The sequence below is a fragment of the Coffea eugenioides genome, unplaced genomic scaffold (assembly GCF_003713205.1).
Source record: "Coffea eugenioides isolate CCC68of unplaced genomic scaffold, Ceug_1.0 ScVebR1_197;HRSCAF=806, whole genome shotgun sequence".
In the NCBI taxonomy this organism is placed as follows: Eukaryota; Viridiplantae; Streptophyta; class Magnoliopsida; order Gentianales; family Rubiaceae; genus Coffea; species Coffea eugenioides.
In genome coordinates this window covers 13747-33529 of record NW_020862423.1, presented here as the reverse complement: position 1 = coordinate 33529, position 19783 = coordinate 13747, and the positions used below count along the sequence as shown (strand labels likewise).

General features: G+C 39.2%; 1 protein-coding gene across 1 annotated transcript; it reads right to left on the bottom strand.

The window, feature by feature from the left end:
• Nucleotides 1-8197: 8197 nt before the first annotated feature.
• On the bottom strand, nucleotides 8198-19697 carry LOC113756101 (protein NYNRIN-like). Its single transcript, XM_027299895.1, has 2 exons — nucleotides 18948-19697; nucleotides 8198-8443 (listed from the first exon to the last, which is right to left on the bottom strand). The coding sequence occupies exons 1-2, from the start codon at nucleotides 19695-19697 to the stop codon at nucleotides 8198-8200; spliced, it is 996 nt and encodes a 331-aa protein (XP_027155696.1).
• Between the last annotated feature and the right edge of the window lie 86 nt (nucleotides 19698-19783).

The following is a 19783-nucleotide window of genomic DNA, read 5'->3' as shown; positions in this document are numbered from 1 at the left end:
TCATATTTATTTAGGTCGAGTGCGATAAAGTACACACTCGCCTAAAAAACTCGTTTTAACAATCATTGAAAGCAAAATCAATAATAACAAGACACTGATATGCAAGCACGCATGATATGTAAGAAAACAGTTCCAAAAGTAACTTTGAAAACAGTTCAAAAGTAAATAATGCAAGAAATGGTTCATAAATAATTTTAGAAATAGTTTGAGGTCACTCACCTCAATGGCTCAGCAATCATCCATCATACACTCAATGCAATCAAGTCCTTTCAAAGTTCGGACAGCACTTCCCCTGAATTTGCTTACATTTCCAGCCATCATGGCTTCATTATTTCCTCATTCCATCCCAAAGGTACACACACAACAACAAGGTCATCCAGCAGCCATTCAGCAAGCTCCAAGTAGTACCAATCAAGCTAGGGAAAAGTCCGGAAATGAAAGTTAAACGAAAAACCAGAAAAATAGTTTAGACGTCATTTTGCGGTAATGGTGCCAAAAGCACTACGATGGTCGGATGAAGATGCAAGACCCACCGTTTCGAAGCTAAGAGACAGGGCTACAACAATGTAGAAGGCCACTCAGTCCAAATCCTAGCACGACTAGGTCAAATATGCAGAATACCCAAACCAGAACCGTAATTGCAGGTTTGCAAATCACACAATGCTGTAATCAGTACAACTCAGTCTATACAGGTCCAAATGCATTGATTCCAAAGGCATGCGGTAGCTAAGACATCAAGCTACATTTCATCAGAAGACATCAACATCCAAATCCAAAGAAATTCCAGTCAAAACAGACGATTACAAGCGCAGTTCGCACATTCTGATCAACCCAGAACAGCAACAGTAAAATCAATATATCTCATTCTACACTACTCCAATTGCCCTGAAATTTTACAGGAACCTCAAACACATCAATACCTACAACTTTCATGTTTTAAGAAAAGGCCAATTCGGCCTCTAACCATATGATCCAAAACCGGACAGAAAGGGGGTTACGAAACCCTAACTTTTCACAAATTCCTTCCAAACCCAAAATTGGTTGCAATTACCAATCATTTACATCCACTAGAGTCATAACCCCTCATTACCAACCATCATAGATAACCACAACCTCATGATCACATTAAACCAGAAAATTCATCAATAAAATAAAAACTTCACCAATTCATTCCAAACCAAGAAATAAACCACAATTTTCAACACTATAGCCACCATTAGGCACAAATTAAACATCATTAGGTGTAAGAGGAAGTGTAATCATCACTTACCTAGTAAACAAGAGAGAGGGAGTTGTAGAACACCTTAGCTTCCTTAAAAAACTTCACCAAACAACTTACTAGCACCTAATGGAAGACTTTTATGGAGTAGAAACTAGTTGATGAAATTGGTTTGGAAGATTGAGCTAAATGGAAGCTTGAAAATTGGAGAAATCTTCTTCCTTCTTGAGCTTAAGAGAGTCGGCCACCAAGGAGTGAAAATGGTGATTTTTAGTCAATTTTTGAGATATTTAACTGAAGGGTAAAAAGTCAAAAAGTCCAACCAATGAGAAAGTGCCACTTGGCACTCTATTAAATGCATTTCTATCCTTTAAGTCTCTCTCACATCAATCAAATCACCTCCTCTTCTTATCTCTTAACACCCGATAAATTTCACTCAGTATCCGGAACTTAATCTTATTGGCCGAATTTTTCCGAACTTTTCGCACTAGTGGGTCCCACGTCCTTTCTATATCCTTAATTTTTCAAAAACGACCCAATGCTAGAAAAATCATCTAAAAACTATAATTACTCATAAAATCCACCAAGAAAATTTTCCTAAGCCAGAAAATGCAGAAAACATGCCATGAAAGGGGAAAAACCCTAGAAAATATTAGGGGAATTTACGGGTTCTCACACTCATACTTTTCGGGGCGTCACAATCTCCCCTCCTCAAAAGAATGTCGTCCTCGACATTCCATCTTGTACCAATCAAGTCAAGACATCCCGTAAAAATCTCTCAAGAGTCAAATCAAACCCACAGTCCGGCATCCTAAACTTCAAGCCTAGGATACACTACAGAGATCTGAAGCCTAAGCTCTGATACCAACTGTGACGGCCCCACCTCCCCCTAAGGCGAACCAGAGGGTTCGGCGGGCCGCCTGCCCGGCTCTCGCCGGGACTCAGTCGTTCACTACAGTCCTCTATTAAATACAAGATAAAGTCTCAAATAAAAATCAAATATTCCAACATTTATATATCAAAAGCGAAGCGTCCACGCTTCCGCAGCGCCACTCTGATCCTTGATCACAATTATTATACAGGAGGAAGTCCAAATCTTGACTATTACACATCCAATCAATTCTAAACGTTCAATACAATCCCGATATGAATGATTACACAAAAGGAATCCAAATTCAATCCATACATGAGATAATCCACGAAAAAATACTACAAGCCCTTCCTTCGCCTTGAGCCCTGTGGAGGGGAATAAAACATTTTTGGGGTGAGCTAGAAGCTCAGCGAGTAACCAGTAAAATCAGTTATCAAATCAGTTTCACAATCGTTCATTTCAATAATGTCATTTCAATATCAATAATTCAAGAAACATTTACAATGGAAAGCGATAGTAACATTCATGAAAAGGATACGTTCGTTCTCCTGTCATTTCATTTCATTTGGTTTCATTCGTGCATTCATTCACCCCGTCCCTGGCTTTTGGTCAGGCTCCACCAACCTACAAGGTAATACTCGAGTATACCGAAACGTTCACCCAAGTTCCTAGTCGCCCGACCGAGTCCGCTTCTGGCTCGAGACGACCGGTAACAAGGGGCAATGGCCAGTTCAGCCCAAAAGGCTTACATTCATGCGCAAGTAGCATTTAATCATTAATCATTGAAAATTTCATATTTATTTAGGTCGAGTGCGATAAAGTACACACTCGCCTAAAAAACTCGTTTTAACAATCATTGAAAGCAAAATCAATAATAACAAGACACTGATATGCAAGCACGCATGATATGTAAGAAAACAGTTCCAAAAGTAACTTTGAAAACAGTTCAAAAGTAAATAATGCAAGAAATGGTTCATAAATAATTTTAGAAATAGTTTGAGGTCACTCACCTCAATGGCTCAGCAATCATCCATCATACACTCAATGCAATCAAGTCCTTTCAAAGTTCGGACAGCACTTCCCCTGAATTTGCTTACTTTTCCAGCCATCATGGCTTCATTATTTCCTCATTCCATCCCAAAGGTACACACACAACAACAAGGTCATCCAACAGCCATTCAGCAAGCTCCAAGTAGTACCAATCAAGCTAGGGAAAAGTCCGGAAATGAAAGTTAAACGCAAAACCAGAAAAACAGTTTTGACGTCATTTTGCGGTAATGGTGCCAAAAGCACTACGATGGTCGGATGAAGATGCAAGACCCACCGTTTCGAAGCTAAGAGACAGGGCTACAACAATGTAGAAGGCCACTCAGTCCAAATCCTAGCACGACTAGGTCAAATATGCAGAATACCCAAACCAGAACCGTAATTGCAGGTTTGCAAATCACACAATGCTGTAATCAGTACAACTCAGTCTATACAGGTCCAAATGCATTGATTCCAAAGGCATGCGGTAGCTAAGACATCAAGCTACATTTCATCAGAAGACATCAACATCCAAATCCAAAGAAATTCCAGTCAAAACAGACGATTACAAGCGCAGTTCGCACATTCTGATCAACCCAGAACAGCAACAGTAAAATCAATATATCTCATTCTACACTACTCCAATTGCCCTGAAATTTTACAGGAACCTCAATCACATCAATACCTACAAAATTTCATGTTTTAAGAAAAGGCCAATTCGGCCTCTAACCATATGATCCAAAACCGGACAGAAAGGGGGTTACGAAACCCTAACTTTTCACAAATTCCTTCCAAACCCAAAATTGGTTGCAATTACCAATCATTTACATCCACTAGAGTCATAACCCCTCATTACCAACCATCATAGATAACCACAACCTCATGATCACATTAAACCAGAAAATTCATCAATAAAATAAAAACTTCACCAATTCATTCCAAACCAAGAAATAAACCACAATTTTCAACACTATAGCCACCATTAGGCACAAATTAAACATCATTAGGTGTAAGAGGAAGTGTAATCATCACTTACCTAGTAAACAAGAGAGAGGGAGTTGTAGAACACCTTAGCTTCCTTAAAAAACTTCACCAAACAACTTACTAGCACCTAATGGAAGACTTTTATGGAGTAGAAACTAGTTGATGAAATTGGTTTGGAAGATTGAGCTAAATGGAAGCTTGAAAATTGGAGAAATCTTCTTCCTTCTTGAGCTTAAGAGAGTCGGCCACCAAGGAGTGAAAATGGTGATTTTTAGTCAATTTTTGAGATATTTAACTGAAGGGTAAAAAGTCAAAAAGTCCAACCAATGAGAAAGTGCCACTTGGCACTCTATTAAATGCATTTCTATCCTTTAAGTCTCTCTCACATCAATCAAATCACCTCCTCTTCTTATCTCTTAACACCCGATAAATTTCACTCAGTATCCGGAACTTAATCTTATTGGCCGAATTTTTCCGAACTTTTCGCACTAGTGGGTCCCACTTCCTTTCTATATCCTTAATTTTTCAAAAACGACCCAATGCTAGAAAAATCATCTAAAAACTATAATTACTCATAAAATCCACCAAGAAAATTTTCCTAAGCCAGAAAATGCAGAAAACATGCCATGAAAGGGGAAAAACCCTAGAAAATATTAGGGGAATTTACGGGTTCTCACACTCATACTTTTCGGGGCGTCACAATCTCCCCTCCTCAAAAGAATGTCGTCCTCGACATTCCATCTTGTACCAATCAAGTCAAGACATCCCGTAAAAATCTCTCAAGAGTCAAATCAAACCCACAGTCCGGCATCCTAAACTTCAAGCCTAGGATACACTACAGAGATCTGAAGCCTAAGCTCTGATACCAACTGTGACGGCCCCACCTCCCCCTAAGGCGAACCAGAGGGTTCGGCGGGCCGCCTGCCCGGCTCTCGCCGGGACTCAGTCGTTCACTACAGTCCTCTATTAAATACAAGATAAAGTCTCAAATAAAAATCAAATATTCCAACATTTATTTATCAAAAGCGAAGCGTCCACGCTTCCGCAGCGCCACTCTGATCCTTGATCACAATTATTATACAGGAGGAAGTCCAAATCTTGACTATTACACATCCAATCAATTCTAAACGTTCAATACAATCCCGATATGAATGATTACACAAAAGGAATCCAAATTCAATCCATACATGAGATAATCCACGAAAAAACACTACAAGCCCTTCCTTCGCCTTGAGCCCTGTGGAGGGGAATAAAACATTTTTGGGGTGAGCTAGAAGCTCAGCGAGTAACCAGTAAAATCAGTTATCAAATCAGTTTCACAATCGTTCATTTCAATAATGTCATTTCAATATCAATAATTCAAGAAACATTTACAATGGAAAGCGATAGTAACATTCATGAAAAGGATACGTTCGTTCTCCTGTCATTTCATTTCATTTGGTTTCATTCGTGCATTCATTCACCCCGTCCCTGGCTTTTGGTCAGGCTCCACCAACCTACAAGGTAATACTCGAGTATACCGAAACGTTCACCCAAGTTCCTAGTCGCCCGACCGAGTCCGCTTCTGGCTCGAGACGACCGGTAACAAGGGGCAATGGCCAGTTCAGCCCAAAAGGCTTACATTCATGCGCAAGTAGCATTTAATCATTAATCATTGAAAATTTCATATTTATTTAGGTCGAGTGCGATAAAGTACACACTCGCCTAAAAAACTCGTTTTAACAATCATTGAAAGAAAAATCAATAATAACAAGACACTGATATGCAAGCACGCATGATATGTAAGAAAACAGTTCCAAAAGTAACTTTGAAAACAGTTCAAAAGTAAATAATGCAAGAAATGGTTCATAAATAATTTTCGAAATAGTTTGAGGTCACTCACCTCAATGGCTCAGCAATCATCCATCATACACTCAATGCAATCAAGTCCTTTCAAAGTTCGGACAGCACTTCCCCTGAATTTGCTTACTTTTCTAGCCATCATGGCTTCATTATTTCCTCATTCCATCCCAAAGGTACACACACAACAACAAGGTCATCCAACAGCCATTCAGCAAGCTCCAAGTAGTACCAATCAAGCTAGGGAAAAGTCCGGAAATGAAAGTTAAACGCAAAACCAGAAAAACAGTTTTGACGTCATTTTGCGGTAATGGTGCCAAAAGCACTACGATGGTCGGATGAAGATGCAAGACCCACCGTTTCGAAGCTAAGAGACAGGGCTACAACAATGTAGAAGGCCACTCAGTCCAAATCCTAGCACAACTAGGTCAAATATGCAGAATACCCAAACCAGAACCGTAATTGCAGGTTTGCAAATCACACAATGCTGTAATCAGTACAACTCAGTCTATACAGGTCCAAATGCATTGATTCCAAAGGCATGCGGTAGCTAAGACATCAAGATACATTTCATCAGAAGACATCAACATCCAAATCCAAAGAAATTCCAGTCAAAACAGACGATTACAAGCGCAGTTCGCACATTCTGATCAACCCAGAACAGCAACAGTAAAATCAAAATATCTCATTCTACACTACTCCAATTTCCCTGAAAATTTACAGGAACCTCAAACACATCAATACCTAAAACTTTCATGTTTTAAGCAAACCCCAATTCGGCCTCTAACCATATGATCCAAAACCGGACAGAAAGGGGGTTACGAAACCCTAACTTTTCACAAATTCCTTCCAAACCCAAAATTGGTTGCAATTACCAATCATTTACATCCACTAGAGTCATAACCCCTCATTACCAACCATCATAGATAACCACAACCTCATCATCACATTAAACCAGAAAATTCATCAATAAAATAAAAACTTCACCAATTCATTCCAAACCAAGAAATAAACCACAATTTTCAACACTATAGCCACCATTAGGCACAAATTAAACATCATTAGGTGTAAGAGGAAGTGTAATCATCACTTACCTAGTAAATAAGAGAGAGGGAGTTGTAGAACACCTTAGCTTCCTTAAAAAACTTCACCAAACAACTTACTAGCACCTAATGGAAGACTTTTATGGAGTAGAAACTAGTTGATGAAATTGGTTTGGAAGATTGAGCTAAATGGAAGCTTGAAAATTGGAGAAATCTTCTTCCTTCTTGAGCTTAAGAGAGTCGGCCACCAAGGAGTGAAAATGGTGATTTTTAGTCAATTTTTGAGATATTTAACTGAAGGGTAAAAAGTCAAAAAGTCCAACCAATGAGAAAGTGCCACTTGGCACTCTATTAAATGCATTTCTATCCTTTAAGTCTCTCTCACATCAATCAAATCACCTCCTCTTCTTATCTCTTAACACCCGATAAATTTCACTCAGTATCCGGAACTTAATCTTATTGGCCGAATTTTTCCGAACTTTTCGCACTAGTGGGTCCCACGTCCTTTCTATATCCTTAATTTTTCAAAAACGACCCAATGCTAGAAAAATCATCTAAAAACTATAATTACTCATAAAATCCACCAAGAAAATTTTCCTAAGCCAGAAAATGCAGAAAACATGCCATGAAAGGGGAAAAACCCTGGAAAATATTAAGGGAATTTACGGGTTCTCACACTCATACTTTTCGGGGCGTCACAGGATGTCACACGGATATTTCCAAAGGTTATCTTCTTACGTTCCAACCTAGGATTCCACTCACCAACGGCTCCTCACATTTCCCACTCCTTGACCATTAACCCAGATATTTGAGCCTTCCGACTTAGGGCATCTGCTACTATGTTAGCCTTACCCGGATGGTAGTTGATTGTGTAGTCATTGTCTTCTAAGAATTCCATCCATCGGCGTTGTCTCATATTCAACTCCTTTTGGGAGAAGAGATACTTAAGGCTCTTATGGTCGGAATAGACCTCAAAGGTTACCCCATACAGGTAGTGTTTCCACTTTTTCAGAGCAAAGACAACTGCAGCTAGCTCCAAGTCATGGGTGGGATAGTTTTGCTCGTGGGTTTTCAATTTCCTAGAGGCAAAGGCTATCACATTCTTATTTTGCATCAATACACACTCCAAGCCTTCCCTCGAAGCATCAGTATAAACAGTGAAACTTTCCTTCCCATTAGGCAAGACCAGAATAGGGGCCATGGATAACCTTCGCTTCAATTCCTGAAACTATCCTCACACCGGGCATCCCACAGAAACCGACCACTTTTCTTTGTCAAATTGGTTAAAGGACTGGCAAGTTTCGAGAAATCCTTAATAAACCGACGGTAATAACCTACCAACCCTAAGAAGCTTCGAATCTCGGTGGGACTTTCAGACCTCTTCCACTCAGTCACTGCCTCCACCTTCGCCGGGTCTACAGCAATTCCCTCTTTCGAAATCACATGCCTCGAGAAAGAAGCCTTCTCCAGTAAAAATTCACACTTACTAAATTTGGCATATAACTGATGATCTCTTAGGGTTTGTAAGACCAACTCCAAGTGTTGCACATGCTCCTCTCGAGTTTTTGAGTAGACCAAAATGTCATCGCTAAACACAACGACAAATCGATCTAGATAGGGTTTGAAAACCCGATGCATTAAGTCCATAAAGGCGGCAGGGGCATTGGTCAGTCCAAATGGCATAACGGTAAATTTGAAATGCCCATACCTAGAATTGAAGGCAATTTTAGGCACATATTCCTTCCGGATCAACAATTGGTAGTACCCTTATCGGAGGTCTAGCTTTGAAAATACCATTGCACCTTGCAACTGATCAAACAACTCATCAATGTGGGGTAGTGGGTATTTATTCTTAATTGTCACGTTATTCAATCCTTGATAGTCTATACACAATCTCAAGGTCCTGTCCTTCTTCTTGACAAAGAGAATGGGTGCCCCCCAAGGAGATCCACTCTCACGGATAAACCCTCGCTCCAACAGATCTTGCAACTGCAACCTCAACTCCTTGAGTTCAGCAGGTGCCATTCAATATGGGATTTTAGAGATAGGTGACGTCCCCGGTAATAGGTTAATCTCAAATTCTATCTCTCGCTCCGGAGGTAGATTTACTAATTCGTCAGGAAACACATCCGGATATTCACCCACTACAGGTACATTTTCTATATTCAATTTATTGGTGGGAGTGTTAATAAGGAAAGCTAGGAACCCTTGTGCCCCTTTACTCAATAGTTTCCTAGCTCGAATACCCGAAATTAATGTGGATGAGACTAGACTACCCCTCACATCTAACTTTAAGGTCGCTTCCCTCGGTATACGAAATTTCACTGGTCCCCCGTAGGTGTCGCGCCCCATTTTTTTAAAAAATAAATAAATGGTTTAAAAAGTGAATTTTTGATTTGAAAAATGAATAAAGAGCATGGGTCTAAATGGGACTTGAAAATGCGACGTTTTGACCCAAAATAATAGTTTTAAAAAGGGTTTTTGAAATAAAAATCGGAGTCGCCACTTGGTATTGAGTTAAGGTGTACCAAGTCATCTAAAAAATGAAATTTTTAAAGAAAAAATAGAAAAACCCTTTTTAAACGACTCCAAATCTATGAAAATCAGAGAAAAAGATTCGGGAGTCACATTTGAAGAAAGGGAAGGCAAGGATAAAAATCCAAGGCACCCTTTCAACCTAGCCAAGGCTAGTTGCGTGTTTTAGTCAAAGATTTTCTTATTTTAGCCTAAAGATTTATCACATTTTGATGTACTATATGAATGCAAGCCCTAGACCTAGGAGGGTGTCGGGGGGTCGAAATGTATCTTCAAAGCTTATTTGGTACCAATCACATTAATTGTGACGCCCAATGAAGACTCTTCGAAGAAGCCACGAATAATGCAAAAATATGAGACTCTAAGAAAAGAAAAGAAATAAAATAATTATACAAATATACATGTCTTAAAGGAGTGCATCGGGTATGGGGGACTAATGTTCGTGACTCAATTTTCCCTTTAATAGAGGGAATACGAGCGTGCTAAGGTTAGGAAGCCAAACTTGTCCATATCCCATTTTCAAGGGGTTATCCCTAATCTAATCAAACAAATGTACTATCCTAATTCTAATTCTTAAATGAAATGCAAATCTAATGTTATGTTTCATACAAAAGGGGCAAGTAAGATACATATAAGAAAAAATACGGGATAGGGGATATAAATAGAAGAGAATATGGGGATAAAGGATAAGAAAGTGTCATGCAATATGGTAAAAACCCTACAAGGTGAAAGACATGCATGAAATGTAGTGATTCACACAAACATGATCTAACGCGTAGACGGTCCCTAAAGGTCTAGCATTGGACTAGCCCATGTCCATGAATTCCTACTAGCATTGGACTAGTGGAAATCGAGAAAAGGGTCTCAACTAGCGTTGGACTAGCGAGAAATCGTAAAAGGGACCACGACTAGCGTTGGACTAGTGTGGTGACGACATGTATTTATTATAGTCTAATAAATCAGATAAAGCATAATGAGGCAAATAACACATAAATCACATAAAGCACATAGCACATAGCACATAGGCATGATATCTAGATGCAAGACCCTAAGAAAGCGAGTAACACGTAACACATGGGCATGCAAAAACACACAAGGCAAATAAAGCAAATAAAGCCCTAACTATTACATTTGGGGGGCCCCTACTACAATCTAACGGGGGTAAATGAAAATAAACCTAACTATTACAACTTGGCATTTAAATGCCTTTTAAATAATCAAAATGAACTAAAATAAATATACGAAATTAAGATGACTAAAGCGAATAAATAAATAAAAAAAATGAAAACATTCAAAAGGCATGCAATTAAACACATAAATCACATAAGTACACATAGGGTCAAATAAAGTAAAAATAAGGGATAGAGTGTACCTCCCTTGCGTTGGGGCCCTAATGGAGTGAAATTACTTATTTACCCTCCAAAAAAAGAAGAAAAGGGTCAAGGCATCACTTTGATTAACAAATAATCACATAACTATGAAACTTGACCATTAAAAGCATTTAAATAAACCAAACAGTCCATATTCACAAAATGGGGATCCAATTGAAAGGAAAAGGAAGGTTTTGAGGGATCAATTTGATTAATCTTTTCAATTGCTTGGGCCATAGTGGAACAAGGGGAGACTTGAGGGCTGAGGTGTAGTTTTGAAAAGCTTTTCCATGCATGCAAACAACGAAGAAATGAAAAGAGTTTCTGCACCATTCTAGCAATAACCTTCTTTCCCTTTTCATCGTGCACGCGAATTCACCAAAACCAGAATTCTACCTATCCATCATCGACTAAACATGCAACTTCATTGCAGGATTGAAACAAAGAATCGGAGCTGACCATCAGGGGTAAAAAAAATTAAACAGCAAAAGAAGGAAGGAGAAAAAGTGCCGCAAGGCTTCTGCAATCAGCTTCCTATGCTTTGAAGCTTCGGCAACCGAGGGGGAGTTGGGTATTTTTTCAACCAAACATCAAAGCTTTGGGCTACATAGCTACCATAATCCAAACAAGCAACAACATAGAAAGAACTATGCAAACTCTTAAAACTTTCATGCAAGCTTACGGATGAAGTGGCTGCAACCAAAAAAAACTTGCTGCACTTTCCGTCTCCAACGCAGATTTCTTAATTACAACTTTGATTAGATATTTTTCAAAACCAACCCTACAACTTTAGGCTAAGCAACTACATAAACACCACCATCCAAACAAGCAGAAAACTTAGGAAGAGATCATGCAAAAATTCTGGAAAAATATACAAAAAAAGTTCGGCAATTTGATTGTTCATTTTCCAGCAAGTGTTCGAACATGATTCAAGTGTTTTAAACATGCAAACTCAACTCACTCATCCAATTTTCTCTCATCAAGTAGATGAGGAGACCCACTTGGTGGGATGTTACGGAAGAGGAGACAGCAAAACAGGAGCATGAAATGCAACTTTTCTCATTTTTCAAACAAGAATTCCAGATTTCCATTTTAACAACATCCAATGATAAAGCATTGTATGGGCAAGATTGAGGCAAATAAAGATGACTTAAAGCTCAATGTTATAGCTTTCTACCCGTGTTGTTAATTATCATCCAAATGCAATGGTCTACACCCAACAAACTCACCCATACGACTGGACAACATGAAGACAGCTTGGGGTGAATGCATACACGGTATACCTATCAAGCTACAAGCGAACCAATGAATTTTTGGTTGTGCGCCTTCTGGGCATAACTCACATCCATCCAAAGGATTCTAACAGTCAACAGGTGAGTTAAAGAAAACATGGAGCAAAATGAACCCACGAAATGATAGCAACAAACAAAGGAATCAGCGCAAGCAAGACTGCATTTTCCTAAACAATTTGAACTGGACATTTCCAGACTACAGAACCATAAGCATGAAAGTTAGTCTTCCCTAAACCCATTGCCAAAATACCAGATTGAGCATGCACAACAAAAGGTAAATTTTGAGTTAGGAATAAGCGACTTGCAGATCCGGATGCATTAATGAACTTTCTACTGAGTTCGTTTCTAACTAAGAGAAAAGCAATATAATCTGTACAGAAAAAGGTCCTATGGTCCACAATGACACAAGACTCGGATGCGGTGGTATGAAACCAAGATCTGAAACAACGAACATGAAAAAGAAAGAGCCGAAGGAAACGGGAGATGAAAACAGAAACCAAATACTGAAGCATATAATTCTGGGTATGTGTAAGCAGAGAAAGATGAAAAGAAAAATGGTTACCTTGAAGATCTTAACTTGAGGAAAATGGAGACCCGCGAGCTTGGAAGATGATCACTTCTCATGGAAATCAAAAGGAACCTGCTACTGGTTCTGATGGAGGCAACGCAAAATCTGGAATTTTTCTGGTTTTTTTAGTAGCTTCCTTTGCCCAGATTTTCCCTTTTTTCTCCCGAAATTTTTTTCCAAATCCCCCTCTTGCTCTCCGCTTTTCTCTCTACCACCGTTCTCTCGTTTCTCTCTCGCTCGCCTCCCAGAAATTTTTCCCTTGCCGTTCCTCTTTCCAGCCGTTCTCCCCTTTTTTATCAGTCGTCCCCTCCTTTCCAAGAAAACGCCCCGTAGCCTTCTGTTTTTTTTTTCTCAACTCCCCAGCCGCCAACTAGCCTCCCCCTCTCTCTTTCTTGCCATCTGTTTTCTTTCACTACTCCCCTAGATCCTTACGTGCTCCTTCCTCCCCTTTGTTTCTCAGCCGTTATTCTTTTTCTCCTCCCTTGAACGTAGCTCTCTGTCTTTTTTTCTTTTCGTCTATCCCCTCATTTTCAACCCTAGCCACCACACCCTTGCCTTTTCTTTTTGTTTTTCTTTTCCTTTAAATCTTAGGCCTCCAAGTGTCTAACATCTAATCCCTTAAGTGCTTAATTGTCCAATACATAAAGGGGACACTTGTCCTAATGCATGCCCCCCACTTGCCATTTTTATTATCTTTCTTTTTTCCTTTTTTCCTTTTTGTTCCTATTTTCTTTTTTTTTCGAAAATTTAGTGCAAAAAAACTCTTAACTCAATTAAAATAAAACAAGAGACACGAATCAAAAAATAAAATAAAATAAAATAAAATAAAAACCTAAAATCGAAACAACTAAAATAAAATAAAATTAATTAAATGAATAAAGTTTGAAATCAAAATTTGGTGTCTACAGTTTGCCCCTCTTTGTCTGAGTTTTGGAAAAACTTGAGACAAAGAAGTAGACACCAAAATACTTACCTGTGTTATTTGGCTGCGAACGTCTCGAACGATGGACGCTTTAGAAATGGGGACTGACCCTTTTGACAAAATTTTGAAATGGGACTGTCCCAAACAAGAAATTTAAAACGGGACTGACCCGAATGAGAAATTTAAAATCGGGACTGACCCGAACAGGAAATTTAAAATCGGGACTGAACCGAAACAGGAAATTTAAACGGGACTGACCCGAATTTAAAATCGGGACTGACCCGAATTTTAAAATCGGATGACCCGAATGAGAAATTTAAAATCGGGATTCACCCGGGACAGAAAATTTAAAATCGGGACTGACCCGAGGCGGGAAATTTAAAATCGGGACTGACCCGAACAGAAAATTTAAAAACGGGACTGACCCGAGACAGGAAATTTAAAAATCGGGAATTACCCGAGACAAGAAATTTAAAATCGGGACGGACCCGAGACAGGAAATTTAAAATCGGAAAAATCGGGACTGACCCAAGACAAAGAAATTTAAAATCGAGACTGACCCGAGATAAGAAATTTAAAATCGGGATTGACCCGAGACAAAGAAATTTAAAATCGGGACTGACCCGAACAAGAAATTTAAAATCGGGACTGACTCGAGACAGGAAATTTAAAATCGAGAAATTCCAGTGTACTTACCTTTTAATCAAATTTGCTTGCAACATTTTCGATCCGCCTTTGTCCACTGGCGAACTCTTTTCGACACCGATTCCAGTGCAAGGTGTGATTGCTTTCATCTGTGCATGCAATTTTTCTGCAAAAGAAAAGAAACAAAGAAATTGCCACCATCATTTGATCCGTTTCCCTTTCAGAATCGTGTAAACATGAGTTATTTGATGCCTTCATCAACTTTGGCTGTGGTATCTGATTTAGTTGGGTTTATTACTTCAAAGACTTTCTGATTTTTTCTAGACTGACCAGGTATGCCTTTAGCCATATTATGAGATCTGTGCAACGGGCCCTGCTGAATCACGACCATTTCCAAAAGATGACTGAATCCAAGGTATGCTTTGCACAAATCACGGGGATTGTCATTTATTAAAATTCAATGATTAAAATCACGGGGATTGTCACGGGGATTGTCATTTGCCACCATCATTTGATCCGTTTCCCTTTCAGAATCGTGTAAACATGAGTTATTTGATGCCTTCATCAACTTTGGTTGTGGTATCTGATTTAGTTGGGTTTATTATTTCAAAGACTTTCTGATTTTTCCCAGACTGACCAGGTATGCCTTTAGCCATATTATGAGATCTGTGCAACGGGCCCTGCTGAATCACGACCATTTCCAAAAGATGACTGAATCCAAGGTATGCTTTGCACAAATCACGGGGATTGTCATTTATTAAAATTCAATGATTAAAAAAAATGATGTATGTAAGATAAATTCACATGTCATGTGTGAGAACCCGTAAAACCCTAATTATTTTCCTAGGGTTTATTTCCCCTTAATTGCATGTTTTCTGCATTTTCTGGCTTAGAAATATTTTCTTAGTGGATTTTATGAGCAGTTATAGTTTTAAGATGATTTTTCTAGCATTGGTGAATTTTTAGAAAATTAAGAATCTATATTGGACGTGGGACCCACTAGTGCGAAAAGTTCGGAAAAATTCGGCCAATTAGGTTAAGTTTCGGATACTGTGAAAAATTTATCGGGTGTTAAGAGATAAGTAGTGTGTGTGAAGTGATTGATGTGAGAGAGAAAAGAAAGATAGGAATGCATTTAATGAGTGTGACAAGTGTCACAATCTCATTGGTTGGACTTTAAGAATTACTATTCCCTTTCTTGACTTTTTTTGACCAAAGGATTAAATATCAAAAATTCACAAAATTTCCTCATTTTTCTTTCTCCTTGGCCGGCTCTCTCTCACTCTTTTGCAAGAAGAAGAACTCTTCAATCTTCAAGCTTTCTACTAGCAAATCATCTAAATCAACCGAATAAACAAGATTCCACTCCATAAAATCCTATCTTCTAGTGCTAGTAAGGGTTGTAGTGAAGTTGTTTTGAAGAGCAAAGGTGTCCACAATCTCTCTTTCCCTTGTTTCTTGGTAAGTGATGCTACAACCTCTCCCCTAAACCTAATGATGGTTATATTATGCTTAATGGTGGCATGAGTGAAGGAATATATGATTTATTTCTTGATTTGAAGAGTTTTGGTGAATTTTTTATTTTATTGGGAATTTTTCTGGTTTAATATGAATGGGATGTTGTGGCCTTGTATGATGAATGGTAATGGCTGATAATGGCTCTATGAGGTGTATTGGATAAGAAAATGTAATCAATTTTGGATTTGGATGGAAAATGAAAAGTTAGGGTTCATATTTTTCCCAATTCTGTCCGGTTTTGGATCATAGGGTTAGAGGCCGAATTGGACTTTGTTCAAAACATGAAAGTTGTAGGTATTGATGAGTAGGAGGTTCCTGCAAAATTTCAGGGCATTTGGATGAGTGTAGAGTGAGTTATGACGAAATTACTGTAGCTGTTCTGCTTTGATCAGAATGCGAAAACTGAGTTTGTATTTGGCTATTTTGACTGGAATTGGTTTGGATTTTGAAGTTGGTGTCTTCTGATGAAATGTATCTGAATGTCTTAGCTAACTTATGCCTTTGGAATTTCGGAATTTGGACTTGTATGGACTGAGATATACCGAGTACAGTTTTCTGCGTTTTGCAAACCTGTTTTGGGAATTCTGGTATAGTATTTCGTATATTTGACCTAGTTGTGTTAGGAACTGGATTGAGTGACCTTCTACATTATTGTAGTTCTGTTTCTTGGATTCGAAATGGTGGGTCTTACACCCTCATCCGATAATTGTAGTGAGAGTTGTGCCATTACCGCATTATGAGGTCAAATCCGGTTTTCATATCAAGGCCTTAGTTAAAGCCCTTTCTTAATTTCTGGTTTCCTCTATTGTTTGTAAATGTTTATGGAACCTTATTGGGGTCATGTTTGGCCTTGGTTTATGACTCGTTATCGAGTTTCATTGTATTTGTTTGCATGTTTTTAGGGCGTGACGGTGGTGCACAACGTTCTTTTGACTAAAGTGTTTGAAACCACATTGTGCTAGCTTGGTGAGTGTACTACTCACTTATGTGCTATTACATGGCTTTGATCTTTGTACTTGAGATGTTGAATGTTGATTGATCCAGGTGAGAGTGTACTTTATCACTTTCACATATTGTTCCGCATGTTATTGGAAAGTTATATGAAATGTTATATGAAATGAAATACATGACTTCAAATATTATCCATGAGCTCAACCCCATTGGTTATTGATTGAATCGAGCCGGCGAGGGCTTGGTCGTGCCAATTAATGTGCCTTGGGGCAACATCATAGGGAATCTTGTAGTATGAGAGACTCTTGATTCCGGTTTACTCGAGTAATACCACAATGCAAGTGTTTGGATTTCGGGCCCGGTTGAGGAATGTTAGGAGAAAGGGAATGGAAGTTAAGAGGAGTCTACGGTTGGTTACCTTTCAGACATTGACGGAGAGTCAATGAGACCTGATCAAGAATTCAAACGAGGAAAAGGGCTCTTGAGAGCCACCCGTATCCTTTTATCCTCATTATTAATGTGTGGCTTTATTTATTTTGGTAAATTGGACTGTTAAGCTTGATGTATCCATGAACTTGGTTGCTTGAGTTGTATTCTCACTGGGCAATTAGCTCACCCCGTTCCTTTTGTTTTCCTTACAGGAATATGACTCTTTTGGAATGAATTTTGATAAATGGTTGCCAAATGAACTAGATGAATGACTCTTTTGTATTGTATATAAAATGGGACCCTAAATGTATCATTAGGGCCGTTTTCACTTTTGTTTTGGCAAACCATATATGTAGCGACTTTTGTATCACTTTTAAATGTCATTTTGGTTTGTAAAGGCTAAATGTTATGGGGTATATGTAATTCGATGTTTGGTTGGGTTCGGACGAGTCGGTTACTATTCATGGCCGACTCCGGATTTCATTTTCTTTTATTTTGGGTTATTTTGCCCTTTTGCCTTATTTGCGCGCGTTATAAGTTCCGGAACGTGAAAGATCGCTCTATACTGCACCGTTAGTCCTGGCGAGAGCTGGGCAGGCAGTCCGCTAACCTCTTTGGTTCGCCTTAGGGGAAAGTGGGGCTGTCACATCATGCAAAAGAATGCAGACACAACCAATCATGCTTAAACCCATAAAAATGTCATGAGGAAAAATGAACTTCATAGGAATGTATTTGCAAAAGAATATCTATTCAAAGTGAGACACAGCTTTTGGCCAACAGATGTCACATTCGAGTCTCTGGATATCTTTGTTCCGGAATCCAATATTGACAGAAGTGTTACAAAACGAAGAGAAATCCAAATGAACCAAGTCACCAGCTGTTCCTCCTCGTGCTCGCTCATTGCAGAACCCTACCTTGGCGCCCTTTCGAGTTTTCACCAAGGTTGCCCCCGCCCTTTTTGCTTCTTGTTTTGTTTTGTTTTCTTCTTTTTTTTTTGTTTTTTTTTTGAGGTGCCCTTTCGGGTTTTCACCTAAAGAACGATGGGAAAGTTCGGCCATGATCAACTCAAGAATGTGAGTTGAAGATCGCTGGCATCAGTAAAATGCGCTTCCCTTATAAGCTTAGGCGAAGGCATTGTGGACATCACTTGCCAGTTGATTAGCGAACTTCCTAATAGAAATACAGCAAGTGACGAAAGCCAGGACTTTGGGCTTTTGTAATGAGGTCAGGTGGGGTGTTTTCAAGAAAGTTGAGGCTTGAAAGCAAAGATTTTTTAATGAAAAGTGTGAAATAATCTGAGATTGCATCATTTTGAGATCATTTCCAATTTTGAACGAAAACTGAGGAAAATTTTGCCCCTAGTTTGATTGGATTTTCTCTCTTTGCATTTTTCATTGCATTTTCCTTACTTTTGCATTTTTCTTCAGAAAATTAAATTTGCCCCAGTGTGGGGTTTTTTCTTTTTCTCACAATAAATTTGCCCCAGTGTGGGGTTTGCAATCCTCAGGGGTTGCCAAATGAAAATTATTAGTCTGATAGCTCAAAAGGGACGAGTAGGGATTGAATGTTTCAAGTGGAAAAGAAGATGGCCCGACTTTTGTCTCGTCGCTAGCGTAACTTCTAAAAGAAATTTGCATAATCAAACAAAGAACTTCTTACACATGTCTGAGTTGATAGGTTGAGGGAATGTTTGTCCATCCATCTCTGCTAAAACAAGCGCTCCACCAGGTAGTACCTTTTGAACAATGAATGGCCCTTGCCAATTTGGAGCGAATTTGCCTTTTGCCTCATCCTGTACTGGCAAAATTCGTTTTAGTACTTGGTCACCTTCCTCAAATGTACGCCGATGGACTTTCTTGTTGTAGGCCCGGGCCACGCGTTTTTGATAACATTGGTCGTGACAAATAGCATTAAGTCGTTTCTCATCAATCAAGGACAGTTGTTCATAACGCTGCTTTATCCAATCAGCCTCTTCCAACTTGGTCTCCATTAGAATACGCAATGAAGGGATTTCGACCTCGGCAGGTAGCACAGCTTCCATTCCATACATGAGCGAGTAGGGTGTTGTCCTAGTTGATGTTCGGATAGAAGTGCGATACGCCATTAGTGCATAAGGGAGCTTTTCATGCCAGTCACGATGCTTTTCAGTCATCTTGCGAATGATCTTCTTCAAATTCTTGTTTGCGGCTTCTACAGTTCCATTCATCTGCGGCCTATAGATGGCAGAGTTGCGATGTCTGATTTTGAACTGTTCGCATAGCCCGTCCACCATATCATTGTTGAGATTCTTGGCATTGTCTGTAATCAATGTTTCCGGCACCCTAAATCGGCATATGATGTGATCTCTTAAGAAATTCGCCACCACCTTCTTTGTCACGTGCTTGAATGATTCCGCTTCGACCCATTTGGTGAAGTACTCAATTGCCACCAATATAAATCGATGCCCATTTGAAGCAGGAGGGTCAATTGTGCCAATCACATCCATACCCCACATCGAGCAGGGCCATGGGGCAATCATACTGTGCAATTCGGTGGGAGGAGCGCGTATGATGTCGCCATGCACTTGACATT